We start from the raw sequence: 25,487 nt of genomic DNA on the forward strand, positions 1-25,487 counted from the left end.
TATTCTATTCAATTCTATTCATTTTAAACCTGTTGAACAAAATAGTGAATAATCAGAGGACCCAGTGAGCTGTTAACTATAAAAAGATATTTAATAATGGGAAATATTGAAAATTGTAATAGTAACTTTAAGTCAAAAACTGAAATGTAAACGCATTCAGGATTTATAAACAGGCAGTGTAACGGCCACCCGAACACGAGGAGGAAATGTTCTCTACTGTCTGGATTAGATTCAAGTCTAAAGGAAAGATCTTCACGTGTCCGTCCCTTAATCTTCAGTTTATCAGTTAAATTGATAGTTTAACAGTAGTTTTACACTTTTACCCGATTTGACAAAAGTGCTGTAGGCATATTGTTTTGCAAAAAAAAGTGACATCTCTGCTCCTCAAGTCTCTTCCTTTTCAGACTCTTGATGGGAAGTTTGTTTATTTGGTGGTGCAGTTTCATAAAAAAACACAAGAAGTTGATTGGCCAAGAGATTCACCTTCAATACCGATGAAGGGTAATATTGGATTGACCCACTGACTGACTGGAGTGACATCCTGGGTACATATAAATCTGTACATCAAACTGTAATCAAGGGCTCATTTAAAAAGTGGACAGTGTTAGAAATTTGGCGACTGCTGCTGCGACCTCTGACCTACCAGCTGACCAATAGAAATAAAGTATGAAATGACGTACTGATCAGAGCGACACTGGCGCTGAACTAAAATAGATGGTTTGCAGCTACAATGGCTATTAAAAAAAAAAAGTATGCAGGATGTAAACAAAAACGAGGGTTAAAAAACACAGCAGTCTTGCGTGGAGAGCTGTGAACTTCTTACAGTGTGCAGCGGACATGTCATAAGCAGGGTTAAAAAAAAGATTTTACTTCAGGGGACACATACAGACAAATTTCACCTTGAATTAACCTTTGAAATTGAAATTTAGAAGTTTTTCTTTGTTGCGGTGCAGAGTATACGTGATGGCAGCGTCTATAGTTTCACAAAATCAAACAGTTACTCCTGAAAATGGCTACAATTTCAACACAAAGTCCATATTAATGAAACCAAATGTCCAAAAACATTGTCTTATAGTTGTTGCATAATGCAAGTCACACACACACACACACACACACACACACACACACACACACACACACACACACACACACACACACAAATATATACACCATTTGATGTTAATTAATAATGTGATGTAAATAATAAAATACATTATATCTTATGAAAATATAGTAATGCAAAAATCTATTAGATTTAATTAGACCTACACATACATACATACATACATACATACATACATACGTATTTCATATATCTGATTAACACGGCTGAAAAGGGGTCGGAAGAAGTAAAGTTATCAAATCCTACCCCTTCTCCAATATTTAATATATTATAATTATCTTTCTGTATTAAAAATAATGTTATATATGTAAACATAACAGTAGGAATGTTATCTAATATAGAATATTTATATATCCATATATATGTTTGCATACACATGCATATAGAAACACAAAATGTCAAGTTTACATTCATGTCTCAGTGTTGTGGTCACTGCGCTTTTTAGATATACATTTTTACAGTTTGCTTTGTAATTTTGTCCCACGGGCTAAATGAACCATTTGTGAGTAAGATTTTTGAATAGAGTGGAGTATCTTTGCATTGCTTTAAAACTGGTTCTGTGTTTATTTTTTATTCAGAAAGTCTGTGATTGTCACATCATTCTAACGGTGGTGTAATGCCTGAATGACAACAAATCAGTCTGATTCTGGCAGGTTGGAAAAAAAACAAAAAACAGATCCTCATGGAGAAATGGGAATGTAAACATCAAATCAACCCAAGACTATGAAGATATATGGGAAAAACAAAGTACAGATCAGACGAGGGAGATGCGCTCTGTTAGAATAAAGAAAGAAAACAAGCAGTGGCATTATGCACCACCTACAAACAGCACTCTTTAGATCTATATTTGAAATTTCAATAATTTAGTTGACAGTGTGAGTCACGGTAATTTACAGCGACTCATTAAATAATACATGTAAATGTACTCCTGGGACCTGAGAGTCATTAACATAATCATTTTGCAGAACTGAAATGAAATAAGGTAAGAGGAGACGCCGCTAAAGTCAATTTGCACTTGCAGCATGTGAGAGAAAAAAGCTCTTCAGGCTGTGGCTGTTGAACGAAACCGGCCGAAAGGCTCAGTTTTAATCGTGTCTACATGTTTGCAGTATTTCCCAGACCTTTAAAATACATCAGTCAAAAAGAAATGTCATGAATTCAGATGCATCATAACACATAAATAATAAGTGAATAAGTTAAGGAGTGGATAGTTTGCCTATTATTTAAGGTAAAAATAACCCGCAACTCAGCTGTTAATATTATTATCATTATTAATAGATGTTAATAGATTTTGATACTATTAAATGGCAGGTACTTACATAAAAAAAATTTTTTTTAAATTTTTATCACTCTGCCATATGCCCTTTTACCCCTCAGCTCTCTATTGTATAGCTCATGATTGTTGTTTATTTTTGTACCATAATTTAAATAATTTGTTGTCCTGACAATAAAGCGGTCTGTTCATTTTAAATATAATAAAGAAAGTATATGAGCTCGTGTTTCTTATTGATTTTCTATATATTCATCACAGTCCCAGCCCCCCCCCCCCTCCCGGTGGTCCCACTGTGGACTCACGGTCTCCAGGCCCAGCAGCACCAGCAGGGGGATGGTGGTCAGGCCACCCTGGATCCACTCCCCCAGGGACACGGTGCCGTCGTGGTCGTAGTCGATCTCCTGCATCATCTCCTGGAGGATCTGCAAGAAGTTACAAGAAGCATTTGATGAATTACCGTCACTTCTTCTACTCAGTGATTATAAATCTACTGTCAACTGGACGCTCAGAAACGTCATTTTAGGATTTCTTCATTGTTTCTTTCTCACTGTGATGCAACTTGTTTTGCACTTTGTGTGTTGCAACAAATGACAACAAAAGAAGTTTAATACATATTATATGTCTATTTTTTGATAGAAATCAAAAGCATGTGGACAGATCTTATATATACACACACACATACATATATAAGAATTAATGACGCGTTTCTCCAATGAACAGGAGTTCGTGGTAATAGTGACTGTTGAGGCTGAAGACAGCGCCTCAACGACTGATCTATAGAAACTTTATTCACGTTTATAACCTGTCATACATAAGTTACTATTCATAATTCAAAATTTTCTTTATAATTATGCATTCATTATATTTATATTTAGTAGTATTTCTAATTAACCATAATGAACAAACAAATCAGTAAAAGCTACTGTAATCACAATAAAATAGGTAATTCAACAATACACACATCAATATTTAACAATAGAAAGTATAATAATAATAATAATAATAATAATAATAATAATAATAATAATAATAATAATACTCATTGCATTGATAATCTCAGTGTCACAATGTGCCACTAAATTTGTATTTCTTTTGAAAAACAACCATACTGAATGATAACATTCAGTGCTAAAGTTCAGTCTGTGTTAAAACAGCTTCAAGAGCGACACTGTTGTATAAAGCTCTACCTTCACCCTTCAATCCTCCTATCGGTTAATGTTCCGTCTCCTCATAGAGAAATAAGCGTGTTGTTTAGTGCAACACAGATCTTACTGGCTTCAGCTCGGTCACGTCCCACTCCAGGTACTCGGCCACGTGCATCATCTGGGAGATGATGTGCTCCAGCTCCTGCGGTGAGGCCACAGTGGGTCATTACGGGCACCAAAACACAGTGTTTTACCTTCTGCGTGCTGCAGCCTTCAGCACCGACGCCGCCAAATGTCTGTGGTGCGAATAGACTGACGAACAGCCGGTAATAGCGGGTTGTAAATGTCACTCTGGGCCGCAGAGAGAGGTGCACAGGGGGGGGAAACAAAGGCAGTGTGGGAAGAGCCGCAGGCCTGATGGTTTAATTACAGTGGTTGTGCGTGTGTGTGTGTGTGGGGGGGGGGGGTTGACATTATTATGTAGGGGCAAGCTGAATCACCATGTGGGCCTTCTTTTTTTTTTTTAAATGCTGAGTATCATTGAGGCTGAAGAGGACACCTCACTTATTTATTCCATTTCAATTAGAGTAGAAATATCATCATTTGTCTTGTATCATAATTCATGCTGAAAATGACCTTTCCCGTACATACAGCATGTGTAAAGCACATAAGTTGCATTCAAAACCAATAAAACATGAAATTTTGGCCTTCAGCCGTTGTTGCTGTAACTCCATCAAACCTCCAGTTTATAATTTTCTGCAGCTTCAGTGTGAATAAATGTCACATTCAGCCGATTTAATCCTTTCACTGTAATTCTGAATCAAAGTTATTGAGATTAAAACTGTAAGTGATGCAGAATGTAGAGCAGAAAGGGCAGAAAACTGTCTTTGAATGTAGTGAGTAAAAGTGAAAAGTGAGAGAAACAGAAAAAGTTAGAGATGCTTGTAGAGTTAAGTATGAATACAAAGTACAAATTGATAAGTTTTACTTGGATAAGTGTTGATTTAAAGCAGAGTTTGGACATAAAACACTTATTTTATACATCTGAACAAAAGAAAACGACATTTACCGAGCTGTCCAAAGAACCGTTCCCGTCTGTGTCATAGAGGCGAAACATGACTGTGGAGACAAAGAGGAAATGTTAACTCACTGAATTTTCAAAGTCCCACTGTGGTTTTTCTGTTTTTTTTAAATACATTTTAGCAGGAGACACTCGCAGCACTCAGGTGTGAATGTCACCGTGTGCTTCACTGCATTCACACCCGAAACAAAAGCCCACATCTGAACGCCACAAACTCCTAAGTGTCCCCGAGATTACCACTCAAAAGCGTCGCCACGGAAACAAAACAGAACACAGCGGCTGCGATTGGACGCTGCTTTGCGTCACGTGTGCGAGTGCGAGAGTCGTGCCGACGGCGAGATGGTCTCCACGCCTCGGGTGCACAGACAGAACGACTCACGACCCCGGATGACGACACGTCGAGGAGGCTGACGTCAGGCGGCGCCTCTAACGAGGAGCTAATGGGCGGCTTCCTGAGGGCGGCGTGACCTTCTGGTGCAAAGTGAGGGGGGAAGTGATGGCGAGGCCGGGGAGTTTGGTTTTGGGAGGAGGTGGCTGTGGTGACTGGAGGAGGTAATAAAGAGCGGAGGAGGATGGGGACGCAGGACGGACGGTCTTGTCGTCATTCCGACTCTCCTGGAGTTATACACCTGGACTGCCTTGTGATTTTGAGATGAATTAGATTGGATCAGCACACGTCTGTCAAGCATGATCAAACTATTTCACATATTCCCATTACGTTGGATGTAAAGCTGCGTTTGAGCTTTTAATCCAGTTAAAGCCAGATTCCCAGACTCTAAAGTTGTATTTTACCGTCATTGTAATGGAAGAAAAGCTTGCGAAACAACACAAATGCATGTAAACCAATTGGAAAAATAGTGACCGATAGAGGACTGAGTTCACACACAGTCACGGCAAAGGACTTGGAATAACAGTTTCATTTGGAATGCATGTGTTTTGAAACTAATACACCTTGAGAAAACCCATAAAAACCTGGGAAAAAGCACACTGAATTATCACACTATCGCTACTCCGCTGTGTATTTTTGTCTGTTCAAAAGGTGTGGTGATCGCCCCCTAGTGGGCACCTGAGAGATCACAGAGACCACAGAGGTTTGTCTTGAAAGTTTTGCCTTTTTAAAATGTTGCATTTCCTCAGAGCATGGAAACACAGCAGGCGAGTCGTGACTCCCAGTTATCATAAATGGAGAGACACATCGAGATCACCTGCACACGGTATAAAGAAGAAAAACCAGGTTGGGAACTCAAAGGACAACGGTTAGAATAACAGACAAGACCGACAAAGAGCCAAAGACATACATTTACATAAAAAAAGCAACTGGAACAATCATTTAATAGTAATAATCGCAAGTGTGGAACATCAATATGCTGACGAGACAGCAGGATCATTGCACAAGTCATTTAAATTATTAAAGTCCAAGTAACACAGCACAAAAACAACCGAGCTGTGCTGCAATGTGCTGAACAAACCAGCAGAGGGCGCCATCCACCACAGGATTAAAGTGGAGGCGCCCAGGCCAGGAGAGGAAGGTGGATGGTAAAGAAGAGGTCAACCCTGAGACCTGGAGTGACGCACACACAAACAGCCAGTGGCGGCTGAATTATTCAGTCATTCCTGCATTTAATGACGGCGAAGCCAGTCAATAATTCAACACATAGTTAGGATTTAAGGCAACAAAGGGGAGAAAAAAAAATGGCTGCTGCCCAATTAAGCGGCGTAACCTGGTGAATAAATGATGTGATAAGTGCAATTAAAACGTGTGTCAAGGCTGCTGCTGGGAGGCGTCAGGTATTCCAGCGCAGAGGTGTTACAGATGTTGAAGAGATCAAGTTATAAAAAGCAGGAATAGTTTAATAAATTGACTTTCGTTTGCGAATCAGTTTAGGACCTCGTGTCCGGACGTTCTCAAACACTAAATTTGGCCAAAGTTAAAAAAAAGAAAGAAAGAAAAATGGACATTTGACTGCTTATCTCCACTGGCGTGAACAAAATGAGATTGAAACAAACAGGTAAATAGATAAAAAGATGCAAACAAACAGGATCATTTTAGAAAACTGTCACGTTCATCTACAGATGTAAATCACTTATTCTTAGTAGATTCTCTTCACAGGCATAAAAAGAATCCTACTAAATTTAAAAATCTTCAGTATGAAATGTAAACTGAGGCAAGGATTTGAAGACAAAAGCAAAAGGAATTTAGGTTAAAAAAAAGCTACTTGCCAATAATGAGTACCAATACAAGTATGTATTAATTAAATGTCATTATTAAGTTAAACTACTGAGGAACATCAGACTAACTCTGCTGGTCTGAATCTCTCTGCTGATTAAGTTGTTGGTGTTGAACGAACTATCTTTCGATTCCGCTTGATATTTTGGGTGAACATTGTTTGTCATTCTCAATATTTAAATGTCTCCAAAACGGCAGACTTCACTTGAGCACCTGTTGGCCGACGAATGACATCATGTAATACTCGCCCGGTGGCATCGGGGATCTTTACTGAGAACTATTGAGCCACATGGTATCGGACCGATACCCGACACTGGTGTCGGTGCATCCTTTGGTAAGAAATTATGACTTACTTAAGTTAAGTGAAAAGAAGTAAGTAGTTGAGGTAAATACAACACAGAGGTGTAAAATGTACATGGAGGCATGTTAAGTTAAGGCAAAAATTTATTTTAAATGAAAACAATTCAGTTGAGTAAAGAAGTTCAACCTAATTAAATGCAGAACCAAAAAGGTTAAGTTCAATTGTTCAACTTAAAATTTTACAAGTCTTGTCTTCAAATGTGGAGTTTTTTGCCTGCTTTTCTTTTTGTGTGTGATGAAAGTGAGAATGTTTCCACAACAGTTTAAGTCAAATGATTTTTTTTCAATTGTTGCTCATCCCTGCAATTTTCCACTGCTTTACACCGTTCATGACGTTCACCCGTTCACATTCACACACAAATGATGATGGTGTTATGTAAGTCGCTCTCGACCTCCACTGGGATCAAATCAGATGTTCAATCAAACCATCAACGTTGGGATTTCAAGAGAAAAAATCCATACTAACTGAGGTTGAGTCACGCATGTGAACTAGTTATTGTTCTCGGAGTGTCTGGTGGACCAGGGGTTCGATTGTAGAATTTTCACGTTCTCCATGTGCCGACGTGACTTTTTCTCTGTAATCTGTGTTTGCATGTTCAGGGTAAAACCTGCTTTTTGCTCAATGTCTTCTTATTTGCCTCTTAAACTGAGCTTCAAGGCTCAATTTCCAAGAGGCTTTTGTTGCGCTATGGGTGAGCGTTCACACGCCGACGATGGTTGGAGTCACTGGAAATGCCACTTTTGGAAAGAACTCGCAAGGTCCAACTATTTGAAAATGCTCTGACGGAGGAAATTGCTATTTTTCTGAAATGCTGCTACGGCGCATGTGCACCACGGATTTTGTAAATACTTCTTCTGCACATGCGAGTCGATGGACAATAACCACAATGGCCTCCAGAGTACCATGTCTCCTGTTTGTATTTATAGAATTCATCATTTGTCCTCATTCACAGTTTACGCGTGCCGCTTGCTGCTGCATGTCCCCGCGGGACCCCGTCCTGTCGACTTTACTCACACTCCAGTTTGTCTTCGGGGCGCCCCCCCTCCAGCAGCGACAGGTAGCACACGATGTCCTTCAGCTGCACCGTGTCCAGGAGCCGGGGCTGGGCGGGAGTCTTCAGAGGGGTGGAGCTGCTCTTGATCAGCTTCAGTCCTGCGGCGAGACGAACCAGAGGTCAAAGCGTCCTCACACTGTCCACCGCTGCACAGCCATGCTGCCTTCGGACCGCTCAACGCCACGCGCCTTACATAGTCTTCAGATGTTACAAGCCAAACACAACCGGCACAGTTTCCCCCGTGTTTCCCAGTCTGGTGTATGTCAAGCGTGCGTCATACATTTTAAGAAGGGAAAACACAAGATAACACTTAGGGGAAACAGAGTTTTCTGGGACTGCGCAGAAGCGACTCAGTCGACACACGGATCTGCAATGAGGGATCTTTTATTAAACACTGACAAGCTGTAGCCTTGAAGGACCTCGGCAATATGAAGAGGAAACCACAGCCAGGATACAAAGGAATGAGCTCGACCACCTTGGATGATCGATGTGACTGTCAATGATCCCCCCCAAAAAAACAAAACAAGGAAGACAAGTCCGAGCAAAGTCTTTGAACAAAATGAGAAGCTGAGGTAATGTGACTTTGAAGAAAAAGCCACAAAGTCTTTTTCTTCCTCTTGATAAAGTACACACTGATTTCAACAGCGAATGAAAGCATAATACCCTTGAAATGCTTTTCATTTTACAAACACAGTCTGATCAGACCGATGTTGAGCCTGTTTGTTTCTCGGGCTGCACAATTTCTGCAGCATTCAGAATATACATAAAACTTTCATTTTTATTAACGAACTGCAGTTGATGTCTTCTCTGTCATGTAAACACCCTGCAGGACAGCTCAGCCCCACTGGTGAGCTGCTTTTGACCAGAGCTACATATTTTTGACACCTGAATACTCTCGAATTCAAACCTGTGACTACGACATTATTCGTTGCCGTTGACAACAAGGTCCTGCGCAACCAAAATTCTATACTCGTGAAGTAAACAGCAGCGTGAGTTCAGAGGTAATTGCATGATATTGAGGTTCTGTTCACCTGCAATGTTCTCAAGTTTTCGTCATTTCCGGACTATTGAACGCACCTGAATATAAGACACCTAATTAAAAAAAAAAAAAAAAAGATTATACAGATATAGGGCGCATTTGACTATGAGGCACAGGTGTCCACGTTGTAACAGGGTATGGATTTCACTGTGGGATTGTGTTTTAAATTGTTTTTTTGTTTTTTTTAAGAAAAAAGACATTTTAAACAAAATGGTGATTTAATACCATTGAAGTGTCCACACACACACACACGCACACGCACGCACGCGCGCACACGCACGCACGCACGCACGCACGCACGCACACACACACACACACACACACACACTTGCATTTACCAAGAAGAATTGTCATCTCGGTAAAATAAGCAAGCAGCAAACTGCATCTTCTTTCTGAATTATTCTTTAGCTTCTGTTGGAAATATTACAGCCTAACAACAGATCACTTTATTGTGTTTGGTTCGCTGCTCTTCTTGGAAGAACAGCCTCCATTATTCATCAGCGATAGTCTGCAGCGAGGGAGGTGTTGAGCCAAGTTGCAGAGCGCAGACTGAACCAAACGCTGGTTACAAGTGTCATTTTAAAAATCAGTGAGTCATTACCACATATTAGTATGAAAGCCGTAAACAAACACGAGTATTGCCAACGCGATTGGCAGCCGCTGCACTACAATTTACATCATGAACCACCCCGACGGACTTGGCAGAGAAAAAACAAAACAAAAACAAAAGAGAAATAAGAAAAAGGGACGACTGCCTGGAGGCACAAACACTTATAGAACTCAGACTTTTGGGGAAAACGTCATAATTAAAAGCGTCTAATTTAGGAAATCGACAGTGACAATTCATTGAACAAATGCTGTGAAGGGGAGAGGTGTAAAACATAATCCTCTCCAACCTGCTGTGTTTATGATCCGAGGAATTCCGTTCCTACACTTACCAGAGACCCTGGGCTTGTCAGACGATGAGGGACTGGGTTTGGGCCCCTTGTTGCTAAACGACATGAAGAGGTGTTGACAGAACTCTTCGGCGAGTTCGCTCTCCAGGAATGTTTGCATAAAGACCTTGAAGCCCTCAAAGTCGATCTCCTACAAAAAAGAGGACACGTTACTTGTCGTTGGGTTTCCAGGAGGTCTCACAAGATTAGCGGGGCGAAATAAAAAGGGCCACGTTTCGCTGTGACTCAAATCTGCCTCATGAGGCTGCAGGATGCACGCTGCAGATTTGGGCAGTGGGCGGCGGAGGTCTATTTCAGTGTCGCTGCGGCATCTTTACAGTCTTTGTACTTGCTTTGATCTCAGTCCCTCTTCCTAAAGATGAAAGATGCAGCTCTCAGCCCAATTGACCGAATTTGTAGACCGTGAGCAGCCTCCACAAAGAGTCTGCGCTCGTCTCTCAACACACTTATTACCTGCATTGCGCAAGGTGCTGATAAATAGTACGCATTACGTTTGCTTCTTTTAAAAAAGCAGCAGTTACAATCAACCAAAAAGTAACTTGCTTTACTTCTGATACCGTCCCATCTTGACACGTTGCTGTGATGCAAGGAGGAAGATGCTCTGTATTCTGGATTTTTAGCATTTCTTCAAAACGATTTGAACAAGAAGTAACAGCAAAACGCAGCTTTTCATGAAGGGAAGCTGATGTTTATCTGGAGACGCTAAAGACAATGTTATTGCAGTCGGACGTCTTTCAGGAGGATGGAGGAAGTTGGGGATTAATGAGGTGTTCCTCCACTTAAACATGACTTTCAGCCAAATCGTAACCAAGCAGCAGGTTTTTATAATGTTGATGTAAAAGCTGTAAAACAGTAGCAGGCAGCAGCTCTGCAACTCTTCTCCTGTATGACAAAAGTAGCAAAACCCACTGAAAGAACTCATCTCATAATATTAAATCAGATTGTAACACGCCACTGCCAAAGCTGGTGGAGTTTTGTGTCAGTTTATCAAAGTAATATCCAATATACTGTGCAATAAGTGGATTTCAGTGGTTGTTTGTACATTTGAAATTAATTAATTTGGAATATAAGTATTCTAGCAAAACTGACGAACAATAAGTTATAAAGAGAAGGAGACATTTACCTGACTGAGGATTTCCTGCTTCTACAATCGGCAGCGTGGAGGAAGTGAAGAAACTCAAACATGTTCATCCAGTAAACAAAGTCAGAACATGCAGTGGTACGAAAAAATACAATTTGATTTTCTACTTCAAGTAATTATTTGATAGGAATGTGTCAAGTTTGTGAACACGGACGCGATTACAACCCTTTTACTTTAAAATACAAAGACGAAATACGACTTATTTTCACATGTGAGGTAACTGAGGTGAAGCCAGGATGGTGTGTGTGTGTGTGTGTGTGTGTGTGTGTGTGTGTGTGTGTGTGTGTGTGTGTGTGTGTGTGTGTGTGTGTGTGTGTGTGTGTGTGTGTGTGTGTGTGTGTGTGTGTGTGTGTGTGTGTTGATCCCACTGGCTGGATCAGATACGATCTGTTATATAAAGGATTCTAAAACGAGCGTACCTCCTCGGGATTGTATTTAGCCAACACACCATCTCCATGGAACTCCTGCAGGACATCCTTCAGCTTCTTAGTCGAGTCTGAGGATAAATATTTAGAGCATGTCAGTGCATTTACCATTTGCTTAGCTTCACACCGTCATTTACACATTTGATTTGTGTTTCCACGAGTGACATCGGTGTTTACCCCAGCGGATCTTTTTTTAAACTCCTATCTTTCTTGTCGAGATCTGGACGGCGTGCTAGCCCTCGACCATACGTAGTGCCATACGGGACGGATTTCAGTTGGATGCAGTGTCCTGTGTTGCGGGGCGTCTTTCCCATGCAATGAGTCAGAGTGGTGAAAAAGTGTCGTACACTCCCAGCAGGCAGGATTATATCTGTACATGAGGTGAATCTTTATCTCTGTTATTATCTTTCAGGCTACGCTTCAGCTATTTCAGGGAGAGGTGCCGTTATCAGGTAAATATTTGAGCTAAAAATCAATAACAACCTCCGGGGGGGGGAGAACCATAGCAAAGGAGCGTGTGGCAAGTATTTCAACAAGTGACAATGTTTAAGCAGAAGTGCTGGAGTTATGTGAGCAAATTAGGTCGACGATATTTACAAGTCCACACTTGATAGTTTAGGTTTAGTCAAATATTCCGGACCCGAATAGGGCTCGTCTGTATGGATGGAAAATTCAGTTAAACAACAAAATATTCTTTTGTAACCAAGACACAAACTGGCTTCTCAGAAGTTACACAATGTGTTTTTAAATAGCAAAAAGATCATCTCTCTTTGGCAAACAATGGTACAATAAAGAACATTGAATAATGCCACTTCTGTATACAGAATAAAAACAAAAACAATTCCTAATTTGGCTGTATTCCAAAGATAAAAGATGCAATTCCTTCCCACCGATTTAACCTCTCTCCTCTTCTGGTTGGTTTTTCACTGCTTCTGCAACTTCTTGAACTTGTGCTTGTGATAAATCCAGAAATTAGACAGCCAACAGATTCGCTTTTCATCCCAAATATATGGTTGCATTAGCACCGTGTGCTGCCGGCTGTCAACATCCTTCTATCTGACTTGTATGATCAATAAACTATTAAACCAGTGTGTTGGACTGATGGCTGCTGTGGAGTTCTCCAGAGTGTCCTGATGGCCAGACATAAATATAAAGCTTATAGGAGTTTGCGAGCGGCCACAGTATCTGCCTCGTGCCGAGAAGAGGCGATGTTAATATTAACGGCAGACGCCGGGTTCGTTTGCAAACATCCACAATAGCAGCCCGACAGTGATCGTTAATGGTAAAACACATAATATTTTAATTAAAGTCAACAGAGGTTGTTAAAGATAAGCAGTCACTGCTAAGAAAGACCTTTCATCAAAGAGAGAAAATTGTCCAACTTACATTAGCCGTTACTGTTATGTAATCAAGGTTTGTGTCACAAGGTGGTGTATTGAGTTGCTCAGAGAAAATGCAGAAGGAAGAATTAACAACGATGGTTCATGGTTAAAACACGGTATAGTCAACTAATTTCTCCAAATTTCTCCAAAGGGCCACGTGAAAACGTATCACTGCTATTGAGGGCTGACATATGACTCAATAACAATTATATCTTGATAAAATATGAGCATTCTTTTTTTTCAATGAGCTCTGCATTTTTTTTTTTGAAAGTCCCAGTCTTTGTCTGAAAATCATGATTATTTTTCTCTAAATTTAAAATTCTGTACATTCTTCTCCACTGTGAAACACTAATTGTAGGAGGTGAAAATCTGCTCAGTGACGGTGCACGATCCAACCAGTAATGTAACAAGGGCGTGACCATTCAATAAACAATAACATTCATTTTAATTGGATTCAAGAATTCCCAGTGACACACCTAGTGCCCCTTTAATGAGGCAGCATTGACATCAGCTTAGAAAACTCACACGTATGGACGGACGGACGGACTGACCCTCAGCAAGTCAAACCACACACGGTACATAACCCCTGCATGCTGTTGAGTGTTCCTCCCATTAGAGTCGCAGCCTGAGCTCAGCGAGAGGCGGTCGGTGACGGAGCAGGCCGGGCTCGCCGCCCTCGTTATCCTTCTAAACGCGGCGTCGCACAAACAGCTGAGGCTGTCGCCGACTCTCGCTGTGATCGCAGGCAGACAAACAGATGAGAACGCTGCTAATTAGTGCCGTTTCCCGGAGAAAAGGCCGCTGGAAGACAAATCAAAACCCCGACTGAAATAACAGAACTCCTGTGGGTGATTTATTCTCACCCGCTGTTTTTATAACTCAGCTTTGGGCAAAAAATTATTTTATAAGAGAGAGATTTGCTGTGATAATTACTGAATGCTGCAGAGGGTCTATGAGCTCAACGGCTAAATCAATTTGCCGCGCCACAGAAACCAGGTCTTAATGTTACTGAAGTTAATTAGAAGAATTGTTTTCTCTCATGCTCTGGAGGGGCCTGTTCATCTGCGAACATGAGACGCTGACTGCTTCTTACAAATTAAAGAAAGGTTCGGTTTGTACTTCATCTCACGTCGCTTTTCGGTATCTGTAACAGCTTTAATGGCTGTTTGTTTCAGATTTAAGTACAAAGCACTGATTGCGAGCAAAGAGTGCAACTGCTTGAGCTCATGGGCATTTGCCTGGTTCTGAGGTGAACTTGTGTTTAGAAAACTGCACAGCGTGTGACAGATTGATGTGTAGCTGCTTGTCGGTAAAGGCGTTAAAAAAGGGAGTTAAAAAGGAGCTGAGGGTTCTATTTCCACCAAAGTAAACCAGACATTATTTGCCAATCGTCAGAGCTTCAGACCACTAAGCGAGAATTAATACCAAGATATAGAGAAGACATTTCAACAGCGTGACCCTCAAATTCAAGCGCATCAAAATGAGGTTTCATTCCAGATCTCGTTTCAGAAAAGTTTGGCGTTTACGTGACAATGCTTAGAAAACAATATCCGTTTCCACAGAGATGGCAGAAAGGCTTTAGAATATGTAGTCAGCATGTTGGATAACGAGCCGGTGCCGTTTTGGATCCAACATATTCGACCTTAAAGGCCTAGTGAAATGTAAAACACTACTTTGCAAAAAACGATAGTTGGGCTACTACTTATAAGGTTCCTCCGACTCTGCCCCACCACTGTTGTCGCATCACAAAGTTATTTGAATTTAGAATCTCCAGCCGAGGAAGTCGGGGGAATCCTTCTTCATGGGCGGGACGTCACGAGTTGTGCAGATCTCCATCTGTTGTGTTTATATTGGCTTGTTTCCCTCTTAAAAATCGTAGTTTTTACAGTGTTTTGAAGTTATAGTCGGCGTTATGAGCCTTGGTGAAAGATTGAGCCTGGAAGAGACCCGAGAGAGGAGAAAAGGAGCACAGGCAGCGGGAGCGGCTAGCGGGAGCCACTAGCTTGGGCGGCTAGTAGACGATCAAGTAATACCTGGACTCATCTTCGGTGATTCCGCGCAGTCGGAAAAGCGCTTCGACGTGTTGGATCCAGGAAGCCGGTCGTTCTTCCAAAAGTCAGGAGCCTCAAAGCCTCAAAGGTGAAAACTGGCGGCTGCTGAGGCGAGGAGACGAGGACGAATGGAGGACGAAGCGTCTTCTTCCTCAAACATGTTCCAGACGGGGTCACCGATGGCAGAACGACCTTCTGTGTCTTCTTCATCAATCACTGGGTTTGAAATGGCCGATGGTAATGAAATATGGTTAAATTTAGCCTCTTCGTGGTCAAAACTCTGATCCTTCATAATGTAAACACAACTTGGGCGTGTGCACAACTCATGATGTCACTCTATTATTGTCAGAAGCTCCGCCCAGCAGAGGAAATAGCGCTGTTTATCGGCTATTTTCTTGCTGATTGCCGTGTTTTAACATTTTACCTTCGGACCAGTTGGCATAAAAAAATGTCCCTAGAAGCGACAGCCAGTGTTTTGGAGGTCGAATTTTCATTTCACTAGGACTTTAAATCTGTCTGAAGGACGCCATTACTTTTTGCTGTCGATGTTTTGGCGCGGCGAGAAGAGAGCGGCTCCAAACATGTGTTAAACACCCCCAAGTGCGAGTCCATCAAACAGATGAAGTGCCCCCTTCACGTTGCGAGAGGAGAACCTTTCTAGGGTGAGGGAGTGTAAATATCCCGCGTTGTGATTTACAAGCAGCGGCCAAGAGGGATCTTGAGGTCAGGCTCGGGCAGAAGGGAGATTCTCAGTTTAACGGCCGTTCTAAATTCCTGTCATCACTTCTGGTCATGAACTTTGTTTTTTTTTTGTGGGTTTTTCCATGCAGTACTTTTTCTTTCCTGAAGTGACCACGTGGGAGTTTGAAAGCCCAGAGAGACGACGGGGAGAAGAAGCATTCTGAGGGAAGTGCTTGGTTGTACCAGATCCGGTCAACTTGTGGTTGTTTTAGATTATTAAACTGGAATCAGTTTGTGTCCCGATAGTGAGACCTTGAGAGAGTAGCACTCGTAGAAGGTTCAAAACATTCGGCTTCAGATGGTAAAGTTTTAGAAAAACACGGGAGTAGTTTCCGTGTCACGCCACCAGTGGGCGGTGTGTTGCTCCTGTGATACAATCACCCATGTATGTATGCAGAAAACAATTCGATGGAAACTTTCACTTTCACTAATTGGTCTCTTCTTCTTTGTATATAACGCATTCCGTATGTCCCCAACTGATGCAGATGATGGGGGAGTGATGAGTCGGCAGGAAAAACACGCCTTCATTGTTGCTTTTGAACTACGCAGAGCATGTGCAGTAATCAGCGTTTCAGAAAAGTTTCATTTTCCCATTTTACACAAAGACGGCACGTTTAAAAAAACACATTTCAGTCTGGAAGGCGTTTTCAAAAAGCTCCCCTTTCAAAGACTGATGCCAGTGTGTGAGCGAAGATTTTACCAAAAGTAAACAAACCCTAAATAGACCCTAACTAACCCGTTTACACGAGTGAAGTGAAAATGCAAAACCTTCGTTTACAGACAGCGGTCCTTAAATCTCCATGGAAACGGGGGAAAGGCTGCTTCTGCTCATGCGCAACGTAAATAGTTCTTCTGCAGCAGCTCGAGTACGTAGAGGAGTGTCAAGACTCCCAGGCCATGTTCTCCAAGGACTCGGTAGTTTTATTTTGACCGTCACCGTCATAATAATCCAACTTGGCCGTCTGTCCACGAGAAAATCTGTGTTCTCCCATTGCTAATGTTTATAATGTACCATTCTGTGTGTGCATATACATGTAGTTTTCATCACACACCACCCGTAAGTGGCCCAACATGAAAACAACATTGTTTTTAGTGTTTCTGTTTTTCATGAAATTCACTTGTGCAGCTTATATTCAGGGACGCTCCTTCCAAAAAACAACCGAGTGCTATGCTAAATGAGGTCAAACATAAATTACATTCAAGCGTACGTAAGTTCACCTGCCAAGAACGAAGAGCAGGATGTCAAAGGAAAAAAAAGACGGATGAGTGGAGGTATGGAGAAAACCAAGGCTTTGCAGTCGAGCGAACAGCCACTGACTGTTTGGGATCAGTTCAAAATGTACATTTGCTCTCTTTGTCTCCGAACAATGTCTCGCTGTTTGCTGGATCTTTGATTTTTCTCTGGATGCATTTCACCGACGGCGGCTACAAATGAAACTGTCTTTATTATTGGCCGTCTTTATTAACACTCCATCAAGGGAGTGATTATGAACCCGCTGCCAGTCGCATTCAGGAACACACATTTCCTAAGTCGCGCTAATGATCGGGCCATTGTGCCACGCAGACTAATCAGGGGACAAAACTCATTTTCATGTTTTTGTGCGCTCAGAAATGCGCGGGTTTTCTGCCACCTTAAAAGGTAAAAATAATAAAGCCGCACACTGACACACAGCTCATATTAGTAATTATGTGGCATAAAGAGGAACTGTAATTGTTGTGCGTCAGACCTTTGGTGCTCGCTTCTGCACACGGCCATTAAAGCCTTATGAAAGCGTGCGTGGCTCCATTAAACCACAAAGAATGTGGAGGAGGGTGGGGGTGGGTGGGTGGGTGGAGGCGGGGAAGATGTGGTGCAGAGATGACTTTTGTTACAGCTCAGAGAAAGACGTACTTTATTACCTGTCTCTGCAGATTGCACACGCAGTCACACGGAGCTCGGGGAAACAAGGTGATCCAGAACATAGGTGGTTCTGCTCGCTCAGGCTGAAGCTACAAATGTGCTTGCCGTTTGTGAGGTTTGTGCAAAAAAAGAGAATAGAGAGAACGAAACTAAAAGACATAAGGAGAGGAGGGTAGAGGTAGTTTTATTGATTTATGTTTTATGAATTCCTCAAGCAAAGGTCAAGGGTTGACATCGAAAAATGTCTTGGACTTGGATTAAATGGGAAAATTGAGACGAACTCAGACTGCGTAACTTTCACTGAGACTTCAATAACAGTAAAAGTTTTATTTCCCCCCAGTACATTCTTGTTTGACAATTATTTCCCAGACTATTTTGTAACCATGTCAATGGTTACAAAATAGTGACTGCTAATCATTAACTTAAACATATTATTTCATATTAAATGAAAAACATAATAAACGGCAGAGCTTTCACATTACTCCATCCTGAATAGAATCTCTCAGTAATTGTTGCCATTAGTACAATAACACAAAATATTCTGAATATATTCCAGTCCAGGTTTATTCTCCAGAATAAAAGGAAAAGAGTATGTTGCCATAGAAATTCTATTACAAGTGTAATTTATCAGAAATGTTACTAGCTGGCATTAATTATTAAAATATTGCACTGAATATGAGAGTTAATGGAGTCAAAAGACTCCCGCTGCAACAATACATCTATACTGCTTTTGGAAAAGGAGATCTAATTGAAATACTGTCGATCCAAATCGCTTGGACAATTACCGGCTTTTTCCTTGATCCACAGGTGGCTCAATCTTTGGCCAAATGATTTCTTTCCTTTTTGCGTTTCTTTTGTTCGGTCCAGAACTACGTGTGGGCGGTGCGCAGCATCCTGCAGCCAGCCTGCCAGATAGCATCAAATTTTCCATTCCTGGTACAATTTCCAAATGATGAAACGTGTCAACATCCCGAAGCGTGACACAAACTCCAGGCGTCCACAGTGCAGTCCGCCGAGCGCGCAGGCCATTTGTTGAGCTGCAAATAAAATCGCTCACAAGCTCACCTCCGGAGATGAAACGCTTTCGCAGCGTTCTCTTCGTCGGCGACTCAAACTCACACTCGGCAATTACGACAACACAAAATTGTGTCATTAGAAACGCGGCCCGTTTCAGGTTACCCGCAGAGAATTTAACGGCGTTGCGATTTACAGCTTCTTGCCGTTCCCTCGGCGGCTCGACGCTTTCTGACTCCACGTGTGTTTGTGTGCGGCGGCTTCTACCAACGCTTGGTTTCCATACACGAGGGGGGCGGCTGAAGCGGGGGAGGTCCAGCCGACTTTCCAGCAGTGATGAAGTGAAAAGCTGCTTGAAATACTCGAAACTTTGAGGGCGATGCGGTGGGGGAAAGTTTGCGGACAAACACCGACTTTAGCTAATGAGGGGGGAAAAAATCCTCGACTTTGGTTTATCTTGTGTTCCTGCAGGAGCGGGAAAGTTATTTACACCGAGTAACATTCACATGACGTGAATGTGAATGACAATGAGGCTCCGGTTACACAAAAAGATTTCAAGAGAAAGTACTGAAAATGATATTGTTAACATCTATAGCCACTAGTGGGTGCTGTTGGACGCTGTGTCCAAGTGTATTTATGTATTCATTCATTAGTTTTGTAAGTATGTATTTCACCAATTTTTCGCAAAAACTGTAAGTCCGAATTGCATAAAATCTTCAGGGATGATGTGTCATCATCTAAAGTCCAATCGATTAGACTCTGGGATGTTAACGGCGAACCATTTTCAAAATAAATCCCCAAAAAACTGCAAAAAAATGTCCCATACAAAGCGGATAGGAGAGGCAGCTCATGAAAAGGATTAAAGGAGATCAGCGCCTGTTGCCATGGAGCATGTTAAAGATTTAATTTTCACTGTTTTCTTTTTTTTGTTTGTTTGTCATGTTCGAAATAAAACAAACGAACAAAAAGTTTTTGTAAGGAGAAATGTTTCATTATCATTTGTTCATGCTTGTGCAAATTCTGTGCAGACCTTTGAGTGCAGCGGACTGCAGCCCTGCACCTCACATGAGATCTTTATCTGTTAAATGTTTGTGTTTCTCCCCCCTTCGAATTAGTTGTGTTTTTACGATCCTGTAAGACAGACCACAGGAACCAGTTTGAACCAGCGTGTTTACAACTTGTGAACCCGCCCACTGAGCTCTCAATAAAGAAGGCTGGTAGAGAGCATTCTGGGAAGACTTCTGAGTGAGACCCTGTGAGGTGAACTTGGTGTCTTCCCTTGCTGCAAGCACCTTGATTGTTTCTTGATTCACGTGTCTTCTCTTTATTTACCTATTTCAGGGGTTTAGACCTGACAGATTTAAAGGTGAAAACATAGTGATATTTAAAAAAAAACAACTGCTATATAATGCAACCATATCCAGGTCATTTGATCGAGAAGAGAAAATGTCCAACTTTCATTTACATTCATAAGAATCCGTCCAACCATTAACCCGTTTTAACCCATTTTTCTATACCGTCTTCCATCACAGAGAAACAGTCACACTCTCCCTTATTTACATCCACGGGCAATTTAGCGTCACCAATCAACCCTAAACTAATATTATTTGGACAGTGGGAGGAAGACCACATGGAGAACATGCAAACTCCACACAAAAAAAAGACCTAAACTAACAACAATGACAACAAAAATAAATTACCCAGCAGAAAGTATCATCATGCTGAAGCAGTAACAACAGTGACATCAGAGTCAAACAAAGGAACTGATGTGTAAGAAAAGTGAAATTCAGAAATTGTCCCAGTCGGTGTCCTTTGAATTCTAATTCTGCAGAAGTGTCTGGTTGATGAGTGACACAAACATCCATATGAGGAAAGCAGAAATTAGATTTATAATCCCACAGTAGTTTTCATAACGACATAAAAAGAAATTTACAACAGAATTTAATAAATATTTTACTGTGATCCACAAAGCGGGTTCTGGGAGGACGTGAAGTGTTTGTACATGCAGTGTTTTTTATATATAGGACTGCTTGTTACTTTACTGATATAAGAGTACATCATCGGCTTGTTTTAATATCTGTGTTTCAGGAAACAACATTTTTTATCTTTTGGGTTTTGTCTTATACGATAAAACATTGAAACTGTGGTAATAAATGAGTGTACTATTGTTGTTTTTAAGTTCAGGAAAAATATTTTCTCGTGAGGATCGAGTCGTTAATATGAAGAAAAAAAAAAGATCTTGCAACAAAACGTTTGTTTATCATGAGGTTTTTTTTCTGCACTTCTGGAACCTGCAAGTTATTGCGACATGAATCAGAGTGATAAAGTCGGGATTGATCTACTATTCCTCAGTAAGGACAAGGTATATGAAAACACAAAATCTGTCATTCAATGGCTCTAAGGAGGCATTTTCTTTCCAAACGTACAAAACAAAACAATAAAAAACAACTCCCCACTGCCAGATTTACAGATGCACGTTTAAAGTGGTGCTCCTGTGACCAGGTGCCTCTGGTGAAAATGTCATCTGTCCCACGACCGTCCTCGAAAACAAACACAAACTCTCGTCAACAAAGCGAGACGTGGAGGAAGAGCGCGTTCTCTACTCACACTGAGTGTACTCCTGCAGCAGGGCGAACTCGCCCGGGGTCAGGGTGACCCACTGGTCCGGGCTGCTCATCGTTTCAGGGCTCCGCTCCGCGGCCACTGAGCATTCCCCGGATAGCGACACACAGCAGGGGGGGGGGTCTCACACTGCAAAACAACAACAAAAGGTTTGGTTTTGGTTTTTTTATAATCTAAGCAGGGAAAATGGTCACAATTGTCAATTTCACTATGTGCACGACGTAGATGGAGTCATTTGTTATAGCAAACTGTGAAACATCTAATAACTTAAATTTCAGGGAAAATGTTATTACAATAATGGATCAAATGTCATATTATACTATAGAGGAGTTATTACGTTATGGATTTTATTACATTGAAAAATTTGACATTATTGGTTGTTCCAATTTGTCAACGTCAACACAATGACTTGACATTTAAATCAAACCACTTCAAAGACAATTTGAAGCTGAGAATTTAGAAAAGAATATTTAGCATCATGTTTTACATCATGACACATCATTTTAAGATATTTATTCTAAAACATAAGTACCATTTTTTGAAATTAAAAAAACACTTGAAATAATGAAGAAGCACCTGCAGATGACAAAGTAATAAAAAATAATTTACGTTGCATTTGACCTCAGACACAGAACATAATCCATCATATTGATAATTATAACATTGAAGGTATCCATTTTGATTTCTGAGTTAAGAAAACCTCAGAAGGTGAACTTGAAAAGAAACAGCACAAAATGTCTTACAAATAGAAAGGTGGTTGGATGCAGATTTTTTTTTTTTAAAGAAAAAAGCAGCAGCATTAAAAGCTTTGTTTTAAACTGATTTGACATCAGGGTGACTGGTTGCCATGTCTGCAGAACGATCCAGCTCAAGCTGAAGCAGCTGCTTTTCCAACGGAGCCCAATGACAATGTGTTTTCAGGACCTGCAGGTGACACAAAGCAGGATAACATCCTGTGCCAGAGGCAGGACACGGAGGACCCGTCCTCCCGAAAGAGTGTCAATCACGGTGATTGAGGTGTCACGGGATGTCACATCCGGGACACGGCGGAGCTCGTCGTCTGATTAAATCCAGGTATCACTTATCAGTGTGACACAAACACGTCCCTGTCGGAGTCGCACTAATTTGCCCAACATCAGCAGCCCTGCTGTTGAGAGTCACATGACCTCGCTGTCCCTCTTGTTCGCAGGATGAATGTGCATGTATTGTGCAGGAACTTGTTTGTGTCGGTGTCACTCAGGCATCTGTGTGTGTGTGCGTGCGTGTGTGTGTGTGTGTGTGTGTGTGTGTGTGTGTGTGTGTGTGTGTGTGTGTGTGTGTGTGTGTGTGTGTGTGTGTGTGTGTGTGTGTGTGTGTGTGTGTGTGTGTGTGCGCGTGCGTCACACGATGAAGCATCTGACCCAGTTACTGGGAACTGAAACCCTGGATCAACAAGTGGCGTTCATTCATGTGGAGGATGGATGAGCGAGCATTTCTGCACCCGTGTGTGTGTGTGTGTGTGTGTGTGTGTGGGTGTGTGTGTGTGAATAATGTACATCAGCAAGCTCGTAATGATTGAATAATTGTGTGTGTGTGGGTGTGTGTGCATCTGCGTGTGCATTCACGTGTCACATTTGACTGTGAGGAGATGATTGGAGAAACAAAACCGCGATGAATTATTAACCTCAGCCACACGCACACACACATACATACACACATACACACACACGCGAGAAAGCAGCAGTCATCAACACACTGTGTGTTGCTGCGTGGGAATCGGCCTCCCTCGCATAAACTTTGATCTGCCTTTGGAGCTTTTAACCAGAAACGCTCTGCGATGCTCTTTTTCTTTTTCATGCTTCACACACAGAGCGGAAAAAAAAAAAAAAAAAAAGCACAGATAAATAAATAAATAAATAAAAGGGGAGCTGATGGAGAATCGTGTCCTCCAGTGAGTCTGATCCAACACAGCGATGCCGTCTCCCATGTAGTAGCCGCCTGATGTGTTCCTGTTGTGCATTGCAGTGCATCCTTACAAAACACTGGCATCCCCCCCCACCCCCACCCTCACACCCCCACCCATCACACCCCCGTCAACAATCCAAACCCCACCGGCTCGGCTCGGCTGCCCCCCCCCGTGGTGAACAGAGGAGACGACACATGTCTACGGGCTGCTAGTCGTCCCTGCGACACGTCCAGCACCGTGAATGAACGGAGACGCCAGCACGCCTGCTCACCTGCTGCAGAGCCGGAGCAGCGAGCCGAGGGAGGAGGAGGACTCCTCCGCCGGCGGCTGATGCCTTCAGATGAAGCTCCTCACTCACGTTCCCCGCGGAGCCTCCTCTGGAGCGTCCGTGAGGCGCGAGGCGAGGCGAGGGAGGAGACGAGCGAGAGCAGAGGCAGCAGCCGTCCGCTCTGCTGCATGACACAGTGCGAGTATGTGGATGGGTTACTGTTTGTTTTTCTCCAGCAGCGTCTGGTCGGGGAGAGAGAGGGGGAGAGAGAGAGAGGGGAGAGAGAGAGAGAGAGAGAGAGAGAGAGGGGGAGAGAGAGGAGAATTATCCAACACTGCTGTGCCTGCAATGATCAGTTTCCATACTCCCGCTTGCTCACGTCACATCCCTCCATCCCTCCCCTCCACAGCTCTGGTCCTCACATCCCCTCCTCCTCCCCGGGAAAAAAAAAAAAGAAAAAAAAAAACAAACCTGAAGGTCCTATGCTCTGCCTCTCTCCTCCTCCTTCTTGCCTCCCTCCTCCTCTCAAGTCATCTGGTCATCGGAGCGCGGCGCATCAGCTGGCCGCATTAGCTTTCAGTACGGCGACCTGTGGGAGATTTCCTCCAGGACGGAGACAAGATGAAGAAAGAAGAGAGGGGGGGGGGGGTGTCAAAGTCAGAGGAGACGTAGACACAAATAAAGGAAATATGGAAATGATGCGTAGAGGGAAAAGGTGGGAGATGGCAGCAGATTTCAATGCAGCCATTTTATTTTTTTTTCAATTATCATTTGACCCAGAGGACAGAAATACAGAATCATAACGTCACAGTATGAAGGACAACATTCACCAAATCAGCTGTTTGGTGTTGACGAAATGTTTTTTGGGTGTGAAATGTTTACATTTTTACATCATCCTTCCTGTACATATAAAAGAGGATCATATTCACAAACAGACATATTCATTTCTATCAACACACACACACACACACACACACACACACACACACACACACACACACACACACACACACACACACACACACACACACACACACACACACACACACACACACACACACACACACACACACACACAAACACATACTTGTTATTGTCTTTTTCTTACTTTTTAATTGCCTATTAGGTCTACTGAACATTTTCAGTGTTTTTAATTTCTTATTTTTACTTAATTTGGAACCATGATGTCTATATTGGGAGCAGTGAAGAATGATAAAGGAGGGTAATTGTTGCAAATGAACAATGTCAGTGCTAACAGGTCATTTGTGCAACATGACTCACAATTATAATTTGTATAAATAACCTAACTAAAAAGATCATTTGGAAAAGGTTGAATTCCCAGGATCAAAAGCAAATAAGCTGAAGCAGTTTATCAACAAACCTGCAGGATGTCTGAGGTCTTCTGAAACACAATGAACTACAGAAGGAAAAATTTCTTATTGTAATTTACAACCATTTACATTATCTGACATGTATTGTTTGGATATAGAGCACAGATTCAGCTTCATGGCCTTTCATAAGTGCTGATATTGTTACCCGCAAGTCACTAAAGGTTATTACTCATCCCCGTCCTTTAAAAAAAATATGGTATCAGTGCATCCCTGTTAAAAACACAAGTTACACAAACTGCGACACACAAACCAAAGAAATAAATGAAAAACCTCCAACTGGCCATGACTAAAATGGAAAGTATAGAATATGTGTATGTTATTTAAAGGTGGAAGAAAAAACCCCCAAAG

General features: G+C 41.9%; 1 protein-coding gene across 2 annotated transcripts in view; it reads right to left on the reverse strand.

The window, feature by feature from the left end:
• Window positions 1-21,590, reverse strand: part of dgkb (diacylglycerol kinase, beta) — a gene marked incomplete at both ends in the record, with an annotated part of 70,052 nt that extends 48,462 nt beyond the window's left edge. Inside the window, 8 exons of one of the 2 annotated variants that reach the window (XM_080501364.1) lie at window positions 2,699-2,818; window positions 3,669-3,743; window positions 4,611-4,660; window positions 8,225-8,362; window positions 10,242-10,389; window positions 11,383-11,403; window positions 11,820-11,896; window positions 21,521-21,590. In XM_080501364.1, coding sequence (XP_080357490.1) covers window positions 2,699-2,818; window positions 3,669-3,743; window positions 4,611-4,660; window positions 8,225-8,362; window positions 10,242-10,389; window positions 11,383-11,403; window positions 11,820-11,896; window positions 21,521-21,590 — 699 coding nt within the window. The remainder of the gene's footprint in view (window positions 1-2,698; window positions 2,819-3,668; window positions 3,744-4,610; window positions 4,661-8,224; window positions 8,363-10,241; window positions 10,390-11,382; window positions 11,404-11,819; window positions 11,897-21,520) is intronic. The other variant, XM_080501365.1, reaches the window with a different exon arrangement.
• Between the last annotated feature and the right edge of the window lie 3,897 nt (window positions 21,591-25,487).

The sequence above is a fragment of the Blennius ocellaris genome (assembly GCF_963422515.1).
Source record: "Blennius ocellaris genome assembly, chromosome: 8".
Lineage (NCBI taxonomy): Eukaryota > Metazoa > Chordata > Actinopteri > Blenniiformes > Blenniidae > Blennius > Blennius ocellaris.